This window comes from Haplochromis burtoni, unplaced genomic scaffold (assembly GCF_018398535.1).
Source record: "Haplochromis burtoni strain Fernald_Lab_line unplaced genomic scaffold, NCSU_Asbu1 Contig_410, whole genome shotgun sequence".
Classification (NCBI taxonomy): domain Eukaryota; kingdom Metazoa; phylum Chordata; class Actinopteri; order Cichliformes; family Cichlidae; genus Haplochromis; species Haplochromis burtoni.
The window spans coordinates 324,844-335,201 of record NW_024582771.1 but is presented as its reverse complement, the minus strand read 5'-3'; the positions used below and the strand labels follow the sequence as shown (position 1 = coordinate 335,201).

Sequence of the window (10,358 nt, the reverse complement as noted above, 5' to 3'; positions counted from 1 at the left end):
TGTGTGTGTGTGTGTGTGTGTGTGTGTGTGTGTGTGTGAGAGTGTCTGTCATAGAAAATAAGAGTAAAACTGCGAATTAGTCAGTGTTTAATTTGCATTATTTTCTTCCAGCATATTTAAGTCCTCGTAACTTTGTGAATACAGGAGGTACCCACATGAAATTCAGAGCCTGAAAAGCACTTTTAATATCTGTTACACACAGAGTGTAGTCACATCTGCACATGTTAAAATAGAAGTCTGTTAGAGGAGTCGTGCACCAAAATGCATCCAGAAAGTAGATTTGTGGTCTGACTTTTTTGGACCAGTGGCCACGGTGATATCAGCCTTTAAGTTCACAGAAAAGAAAAAGAAAATCTTCAGAAACAGATTAACAGATCACACAGAATTTCAGCCCACCTGTGAGTTCCTTCAGGACACATAACCAGGAAACGTTTCATAGTTTGAAGGTGAACATTTTGCAAGGTTTCATTAGATCTGTGAAAGTTATTGTACGTAATAAACTAGCTGATTCTGAAGGGCTTATTAGGTGGGATGTACTGATTGATCCTTCCTGAAATGGCCCATAACACCTTTTCTTTATGGCTTCCTGCAGCTTTGCCATTGGTCCAGGTGGATGAGAAGGGGGAAAAGGTGCGACCCAATCAGAACCGCTGCATCGTGATCCTCAGAGAGGTTCCAGAGAGCACGCCCATAGAGGTCAGTGCCGAAACAGGATGTCCAATTACACGTCTGTCATTTGACGCTACTGTCATGAGTCAACAAACACTAGAAGCATTATTATTCCATGGAAATGGCTCACGCCTAGAACACAAGCATAGCTTATGTACACTGTAGACGCCAGTCTGGTCTGGGTGTCTTATTGATAGTTTGCCTTTATGGTCTGTTCACATTTGTTTAGAAGGTCTTCTATTTACAGTCCCAGTAGTTAAACTGGGAATGTAAATAGAAATGCAAGTAGATAAATGTTTACTTTTAGTTAATTAAATTTAGTTCTTCTTTAATATTTTACTCATTTCTGAATTCAGGGGAAATATTCTGCTAATGAAGTTCAAACATGGATGAAGTCGACAGACTCTGAATTATTTAATGTTTCTGTTAGAATGCATAACTTAATATAGTGAATTCTTATGCCTCAGTCACCATAATTATTAGTTTTTTAATTATCATATGTGCCTGAACAGGTAACTCTACATGTATCCTTGATTCATTTAGGATTTGGTGTGTTTTATGTCGTGTTCTTGGATATTTTTTAAATCAATCTCTGTTATGCTTAAAGCGGAGTCTGCAGAATGCTGTCACTGTTACACATTAAGCTAATTAAACCATGATAACGAGGTGCCGTGACTCCAAAGGAGACCAGAGAGTAGACATTTAAGGTAGACACCTCACCTTTCCAAAATGCAAAGTCGGGATTTTATCCAGTCATGACCCGTCCTTTCCCAGCAAGCACCACAAACCACACATTTTGAGGTTATTGAGAAGCATTTTCCTGTCGAGCAGTGAAGGTAAAACATTTGCAGAGTCTTGTGTGATATCAGTAACTCGCTTATCTGCCCCAGCCTGGCAGAACATTTTCAGTTCAGCTGACTCCGAGCTAATGACTGTTATCACAGCGGTGCATTTTCAGCTCCGCAGAAAGTCCACGTCAAATAGATCTGCTCATATAAACAATATTTTTCTATCACATCATTCCCCATATTTCCTTAATACTGGAAAGTACACTAGTTATTTTGCTCAGAGCATCATATTTAGTTGTGAAATATAGAGAGAGGAGCAGCGAAACGTGGTTTTCTGCAGCTTATTCAATTATGGGTTGTTTGTAGTCTAAATCTTACGAGTATTAAATGTAATAATGTACCTTTGGTCCAGTTTAACCTGCGGGAATTTGTGAAGGCTTCTTTAAAGCTTTTTGCACCCACAGAGAGAAGAAATTGGAAAACATGCTTGTATTGTCTTTACGGCAGATATGAAGTAAATTCATCAAACTGCCAAAAATTATAAGCATCTCTAGAAGCAACAAGGGGTCTCCCAGTAGTGCAGCTCTCTGTGATGCACTTCATGGCGCAGCTAAAAAAAAAAAAAAAAGGGGTTTTGTTTTGCTTGTTAAGAGAATGTGTAAACTAGTACTCTGTGGAGTTCAATAATAATAATGACAAAACAAAACCAGAAGGTGAATCTGGCTGCTTGAAGAACCAGTTGGAAAATGGAAAATAGCCTTAATATTGGACACATTCTCTGCTTCAAGGTGTAATTTTGAATGAAGCTGCTTCAGGTTAAACTAATACAGCACTTGTGTAGTTTATTTCCCACGGTGCAAGCTGTGCCAACAAGAGGCCACCTATGAAATCATTCACATATAGCAAAGACTGATCTAATCTGCCATTAGACAATAATGACAGATGGAGGAAGCTTCCAGGTCTGAAGCGTGACGTCAATACAAAGTGCCTCAAACCTGCTGTTTTATGACCAGCAGGGGGCAGCTGTTCTGATTGCAGATTCTATTGAAAATAAACATGTAAGGCAACAACAAATCTGTAATTGGGAAACATAACTGAATAGATCTTCATTATTATTTTTTCATAGTCTTGCTGCCCAGCCTGGGCCACCGGGGTTGTAGCAGATCTGTAGTGAAACAGTGGAATGAAATGAGTTTCTCTTGTTTTGCAGGAGGTTGAGGCTCTTTTTAAGGGGGACAACTTACCCAAGTTTATCAACTGTGAATTTGCCTACAATGACAACTGGTTCATCACTTTTGAATCAGAAGCAGATGCACAGCAGGTATCCGTATATGTGGACAGTTAATTTCATGCATTCATTCAGTTTTGATTTCATTAGTAATTTATACTAGTATTTAAATCTGAGTTTAAGCATCAAAGTTATCAGTGAACTTCGTGTGTTTTAAGTCACTAATGCTGTGCTGCATTTCCTTTGTTTTAAAGGCATATCAATATCTCCGTGAGGAAGTGAAGACCTTCCAAGGGAAGCCAATAAAGGTAGGCTCACATTTTATTGGTTTGAGGCTGAGCTGGAAAGAAAACTATTTGCAAATCAAGAGATGCTCGAGAACCAGATGCACCCTGCTGGTGGTGATTTCAGGCTCTCGTCACTGTCAGTTTATGCATTTTGAGCTATATTCAAACCACTTTTGTTCATGAATGTGGTCTCAAAAGTCAAATATTATCTCCTGTCATGCAAAATGAATCAGCAGAGAAGCACACATCCAACTTTTTTGTAGACAGCTCACAAATCACAGGTTTTTGCTTAAGGGGTTCATTCAGAGGTCTGCTTGTTATTTAAGGACCACATGAAGCGTGTAAATGTAAATTGCATTCCTCTGTACTAAAACACTTTTTTAGATTTGGCTGAAAAACGTTGATCATTACCTCTAAGCCCATGGTACACATGAATATTTATTAACAACCGATGAAACAAACAAATTTTGTGAAGACGGTTGAGAAATTTATTTTTTTATTTGTATTTTTTCCTCAACTGTATTAGCAGTTAGTTATAATATCGATCTCTCTTTTGGGCGCTGGTGCTAATTTCTCTCTCTGTTCGGGCTCTTTCTACCAGGCGAGGATAAAGGCGAAGGCAATCGCTATCAACACTTTCATACCAAAGAACGGTTACCGGCCGGTGGAGGTGAACCCGTACGCTCAGCAGCGCTACACATCCTACTACATCCCGCCGGTTTACAGCCCCCAGCAGCAATTCCCGTTATACAGCCTCATCACGCCGCAGGCCTGGTCGGCCACACACAGCTTCATCGACCCCGCGCTGGTAAGAATGAGTTACTGTTTGTTTATTGGATTTGGGAAAGAAGAAGTCAAACAGGTGCTCGGTTGTGTATCAAAAACGGTAAATTCACAATTGTTTTTGGATTTAAGATTAAATCAGGACCAGCAGATCAGCACCAGGATTAAATTTAGTTACTTGTGTTTAATATGGACTTTTTCGGTCTGAATAATACACTGTGCTTTCTGTAGTGGCTGCTTTATTAAATATAAACAGTTTAAATTGGTGCTATGAAGCATTAATAGGTTTAGAGCGACTTTCACATTTTTAAAACACTTTTTATAAACATACAATATCAACAACTACATTAGAAAACATTAAGTTCAAAAGTCACACGACGAGCTTAATAATTTGTTACTTAAATGCATCTTATTTAACTGTTTTTCTGTCTCCAGGTTACTCCATTTCACAACAACCAGTTCATCAACGGATTTACATCTCACAGTTTCAAACCAGCGACGTCGCCCCTCACTGTCAGACACTACTCGCCCAGGAACAGGTTTGTTATAGTTCAGTGGAACAATGTAGTTAATGTACGTGCTGTTGGAATAATAAATCCAGGTAAACTGGCACTGGAAGTTCCTCAGTCGTCCCAGCACATCTCCATCACCCTCACACAGGGTGTGATCAGCTGTTCACCCACTAATGTTGTGTGTATGACACACAGCTGTGTGGCCATGTGTGTTTAAACAAACCGAACATAGAACATAAAACATTTGTTTTTACTTATTTGTAATCTCAGGGGTGATTGACAGATTAACCATATGATTATTATTTACCTGCTTATCAAAGTTTTGAGGTTGTTTTTGTTGTTGTTTTTTAAATTAAGGATTTGTTACAATATGAATTTAATGGGGTAAAAGTCTGTGAAGTTGTCTTCTGTTGTCCAGTTTTGGTGAGCCCACGTGAGTTTTCTGTTTTTAGCTGACAGGAGTGGCACCAGGTGTCGTCTTCTGCTGCTTTAGCTCTTCTGTTTCGAGGCTTGAGGAGTTCAGAGATGCTCTTCTGCGTACTTTAGCTGTAATGAGTGGCTTTTTGAGTTCAGGTCGTCTTCCTGTTAGCTTGAAGCAGTCTGGCCACTCTGCTCTGACATCAACGAGGCATTTTCGATCATAGAGCTGCTGCTCACTGGATGTGTGCTGTTTTTCATTCTCTGTAAACCCCAGAGATGGTTGTGCAGCTAAAATCTCAGAAAATCAGTTCCTTTTGTATTTCGTAAATAAACCATCAGCATATGGGAAATGATTGTATCTAAATAATTTATCCACTTCCAGTTTCACTGAGTTTGTAGATTTTTACTCCTCCAAAGGCTGAAGACGCAACACAAACGCAAAAATCAAATCTCACCATCTGGTTTTACCTGTCACTTGCGGGGTCCTTCACAGAATGAGTTTATTGTAGGCCCAGGGTTCGATTATTCACTTTAAACCCAAGTTTTAATGCTCACATGGGCTCAGAAGGTTTTCCTTTTCTGCAGGAATCACAGCAAGCCTCACCTGAGGCCGACCATCCCCACAGCGGATCGCAGCACTGGGCTACTGGACAGCCCGAGCCTCTTTGCCAGCTTTCCCAGCGAGAGGCTCAATGGGGCTCGCAGCAGCCCGCCAACGCGACTCCCCACCAGCCAACCCAGAACCAGGTTACCCTCCACTGCAGCCTTCCCTCGTAGGGACACTGTGGGCACGGGGCGAGTAACGGAGCCCGCAACCACAGACTACTCGCTGGGGATCGGCCGAGGAAGGTCAGGCACTGATCATTTACTTGTGTAGAGCAATAACTCTGCCACTCCCCTCTGATAGTGCAGGTTTCCAAAGTGTTATGAGAGGAATTCAACAGTTCACGCTGACACTTTGAATGTGGTTGTCCTAAAGTGAAAACATGAGTAAACTAAACAGGCTCAGGTGATTCTCTTTTGTTCTTGGACACAATGTCTTTGGAAATGGGATGCCACACATTTCCTGAAGTTTTGGTCCTCTTAGGGGAAACAGTCAGTACAAAGTGCTGTCAAAATGTTTGGAAATTGAGCTCTAAAAATGAAAAACCTTACCTGATTTAAATTTGGCCAACCTCCCATTCAGAATCATCTTCGCATACACCTCAACCGGCTCGTTGTGGTACAGCGTCCGCAGCACTTTGTGTTGGGCAGCAGCCCAGGCGGAGGCCCTGTCGGACCAATCGCCAGCCTCGATTCTTCAACTGGATTCAATTTTTGTGAAAGTGGAAAAACTAAAAGCGAGGCGAATCGTGCTCCTGCTCTCACTCCTCGCATGACTCACTCTGTTCAGTCTTACAAACTAACTTTAAACTGAGACCCAGCTCCCATCACCAGTGATCGACCTCCATCCAGATTTTGCGTCACTTTAAAACGAAAGGCAAGATTTGCCGTCTGGCTAAATTGCAGAGCAAAGAGTGTAAGTGGGCACAGCAGGACTTCTAAGAATAGCAGCCGCATTGGAAGCTGTCTGGACAAACTAAGAGATGATGACACTGAACAGGGCATCAGCCAAATTTGAGTGAGGTAATGTTTTGGAGCTTTTTGGCCACACCTTATCCAAAGCTGTTCTGAGTGATCACCTTTATCCTCTGATGAAACATTTATGTCGTGCTGCCAGCGATCGCTTCCAGAATGACTCACCATTAAAACAGCAGATGAGCGAGTTTCTTTTAGAGGACTTGAAGCTGTTCTGGTGGCCCAACATCTTAAGCTTTACGTTTACTTGTCTCTGTGTTTAATGGGATCTGGAATTATATCTTTTTTGCCCTGTTTCGGCTGTTCCTCAAAAATTAATCGGCTACTAAAAGTTTTGCATGTATCTGGATAAAATGATGAAGTGGTGACATTTCATATCCAGGAGGCCAACCTCCTTGTGCCATCACGATTCTGTGCACCAACTGAGGAACAGAAGGGGAGATTGTGGCCATGTTTCACGTTTCACGTCTTTGGTTCCAACCTATTAAAATCTTTCAGTCTCAACTAATTAATTCTAGGTGACGTTGTGTAAGGTGAAGTCGGTGTTTTTAGATAGAACGGATGTTTGTAAATTGAGATGTTCTTTTTCTTAAAGGAAAAATGTTTCTGCTTCTAGGAAAAAGAGGGACGAAAAGTTTACAGTAAGTACTGATTTTTATCCTCGTCATTCTGATTCTTTTCAAACTTTAAATTCCACAGTTTTTCTGTGAGTTTATGCTCAGTTTAAAGGAAGCAAACCAAGATTAGTACTTATGTATTCCTTACATCTTGAAAGTGAATCGAAGCCTGTTTTGTTTCCTGACTCTTTGTTGCCTCTGTGTAGAGAGTGACGCCTCAGTCGCCGCCTCCGCCTCCAAAACCTCCATCTCCAAGCTTCGAGCTCGGTCTCTCCAGCTTCCCTCCTCTGCCCGGAGCAGCCGGCCAGCTCAAAACTGACGACGTCTTTGACAACCGACTGGCCAGCAGCGTAGTCGTCGGAAACTCCAAGGAACGGGTAGGAACTGATGCTAAACTCAAACTGAGCTATAGGTTTGTCAGTGGTGTGTTAAATTATGCATGAATAAATGTAAACTCCAATAAGCCCTGGAGGTTTATTGTTATATTAAATTAAATCTTCTAGTATAAACAAAATATAATACAGTAAAGTGCTTGGTTAGCAAAGATGATAATAGACGCAGGTTTTGTGGTAAAGATGGGTACAATCACAGCGCCTGCTCCAGGAAGCGCCATTTTGCCGGTTTTACTTTTGTGAGGAGAGCAGTGAGCGTGCAAAAGAAAAATACGATTTTTCTTAAAGAAAAAACAATCGGGAGTGACCATGACAAGCTGCCACTCAGCACACAGCATGAAAGTATGACAGTAATCCACACACAACACACATCAGCCATGTTGGTGATTTGTTTTTGTGAAGGGTCAGCATGGTTTTGATGCATGATTTTGAATTGTTTCATAAAAGGTGCCCCAGTGTTAGAAAGAATAGAGAATTCATCCAGCTCTTATTGCGGCTGCCACGCAGATATTTCATGGTGACTCGACTCAGGCACTTCCTAAAAACAAAACAGGCTGTTCAAACTGCAACGATACCTTTAAATAGTCTAAGGAGCTTGGAAAGAAAAGCGTCTGGACTTTTAAGTTGCTTGAAGACGTTTCACCTCTCATCCGAGAAGCTTCTTCAGTTCTAAGGTCAAATGGTGGAGAGTCCCAGATTTAATCCCTGTGGTGGTCCCCCCTCTACCTAATCACATGAGCCAAGGTGTGAAAACAGGTGTGGGTCACAGTCAGCCAGGGTTTCGGGTAAGCTCATTATGAAACCTAGCCCCACCCTATCTTGTGATTTCCTGAGGTCAGAAGGCCCAGGATGTGAGTGGGCGTTAAGGCGTCTGGGAAGGGAACTCAAAACTGGATTATAGATGGCAGACTGTTGTTGTAAACCACCGCCTCTTTGACCCTAGAACTGAAGAAGCTTCTTGGATGAGAGGTGAAACGTCTTCAAACAATTTAAAGAAGTCCAGACGCTTTTCTTTCCAAGCTCCTTAGACTACGATGACCTGGATGACTGAGAACCTTCACAGACGTACCTTGAAATATGTTGGAAAACTCTTTACTATTTTTTTTAATCTTCCTCAAAGTAAAGGTGAGACTCTTGAGAGTAATAATCTGATTCTCGAGTGTGTTGGCTCACCATATGGAGCATTAATCTAGCATTTCTTTATGATATGGAAAAACAGCACAAGTATAAAGAAGGCTTTAGGAAGGCACCACCAACACTGCAACTTTAGCTACTGGTCCTGCTTTTTCATTGTACACTGATATACGCTCACCTGTAAAGAACTTCTCCTTCTGCTAATGAAAAGAACTTGCTGTAATACGTCATTTCTGCTGCTTGCTGTTTGCTTGATGTCACTGCAGAATGTAAGTGCTGAGTCCAGTAGTGGAGGCACTCTCTCCCCAGCGGGTCCCAAAGAGCCTCTCCGGTCCTCAACGTCCCCGATGGCCACAACCTTCCAGCCCTCGCCGACCACCCCGACCACGACCCCCGCCTCGACGCTGACCCCTTCCCCTGGCACGCCGCACAGTCCCGCTCCCTCCCTCCCAGTAACGTAAGAAGCACTCAGATGTTGTTGACTGCAGCACGTAGAGCAGAGTCTGTAAAAAGCCATTTACTGACAGCCGTAGGGTAGAAGATAAGGCTGCGAACATACACAGCATTCACTGAAATGCTGTCATTAATTATCATAATGGTTCTAGTATCTGTTAAGAAAAGCGTGTAACATAATAGCCTACGATTTAGAGAGAGAGGATGTGACAGGAAAGGTGCCATCCACCCACGAGAACAGCCTGACATTGCAGGTAAAGACGCAGCGTTTTCCAGGAAGCTCGTGAGCCTATTTCAGATCATTATAGGAAGTAAACGTGACAGAAAATGGAAATTAGGGGTATTAACTACAGAACTGGAAAGGCAGCCACACACCATACCTGCAATGGCACTGTGACAGTTTCTCACAGCTATGAAATGTGTCATTTTAGTCATGTGGCACCATTAGGCTTCATTCTCTCACCCTGAAATGGGTAGGCGACTTTCAGCCGCTCCCTTATTCACGAGGGTTGCCACAGCGGGAAGCTCCGGATGTTTTATAAGGTAGAATTTTTATAGTGAATATTTTTCGCCAAAGGGATTCGTGTCTGCTCCTGGGAGCAAACCGGGGACCTTTCGCTTGCTTCTTAAGCAAATGTGTAAACCACAACACACGGACATCTTCCGAACTCCTAGTGGTTTAAAATGAGTCCTCCTAAGATATTACCAAGGCTTTGTTTCTTTAAACTTAGGTCTGCGAGAAAACAAAGTCCTGAGCTGCACAAGAAGATAATGTTGAATATTAGGTTGGCCACATTAAGGTTAGGAGGAGCTTTCTGATTAGATCTCGTCTTATTACAGTCATCAGTTTGCCTCTTCGTGTTGCACTGATCACTTCTTTAGCCATTATGTGCGTTTCGAGGACTGCAGACCTCCTAAATGATGTTAAATTCATTATTCCACCCTAATGCTGTTGGCTCATGTTTCTTTATTCCAGGGAGGTGAAGGTGACAGAGGTGAAGCCGAAGGAGGTGCAGCTGTCTGTGGAGCGAGTTCCTGGGACTCTGTCCACTGCAAGCAAATCGGTGCAGGTCAACGGTGCTGCCACAGTCAGTATTGATTCCTCCTTTTTGTTTTGTTTTTTCTGCTCACCGGCGCTTTTTAATATTTGCTGCCTCTCAGACACCTCAGTCACCATTAAATCAATCTCATCCTGAAGAAAAGAAGGCAAATTAATTGCACCTTAATTCTGCGCAGTCTCGTATTGATTTTGATTGCAGACAACTCGATTTTTAGAGGAAAAAGCTGTGCATTTTTAAAACGGACACATGTAGCAGCCAAGAAAGCTTTACTTGTAACAAGCCAAAGGCAAATTTCCTCTTACAGCTTTAATTTAGGTCTGTGTGAGGTGTCAGAAGGAAACGGTGCATTTTAAAGAAGAAAATCTGTTTTGATGGAGGGGCGAAAAAAACAACCCCTGCTTTCCTCTCAGCTTTGGTCTTTTTTTAATAGCAATAA

The 10,358-nt window shown here is 42.1% G+C and overlaps 1 protein-coding gene across 4 annotated transcripts in view; it reads left to right on the top strand.

Annotated features, from left to right (window-relative positions):
• Positions 1–10,358, top strand: part of larp4b (La ribonucleoprotein 4B) — a 57,619-nt gene that overhangs the window by 37,135 nt on the left and 10,126 nt on the right. For 3 of the 4 annotated variants that reach the window (XM_005944733.3, XM_042213044.1, XM_042213042.1), the window contains 10 exons: positions 593–696; positions 2,668–2,778; positions 2,940–2,993; positions 3,574–3,780; positions 4,191–4,294; positions 5,273–5,536; positions 6,861–6,906; positions 7,089–7,259; positions 8,675–8,865; positions 9,838–9,949. In XM_005944733.3, coding sequence (XP_005944795.1) covers positions 593–696; positions 2,668–2,778; positions 2,940–2,993; positions 3,574–3,780; positions 4,191–4,294; positions 5,273–5,536; positions 6,861–6,906; positions 7,089–7,259; positions 8,675–8,865; positions 9,838–9,949 — 1,364 coding nt within the window. The remainder of the gene's footprint in view (positions 1–592; positions 697–2,667; positions 2,779–2,939; positions 2,994–3,573; positions 3,781–4,190; positions 4,295–5,272; positions 5,537–6,860; positions 6,907–7,088; positions 7,260–8,674; positions 8,866–9,837; positions 9,950–10,358) is intronic. The other variant, XM_042213043.1, reaches the window with a different exon arrangement.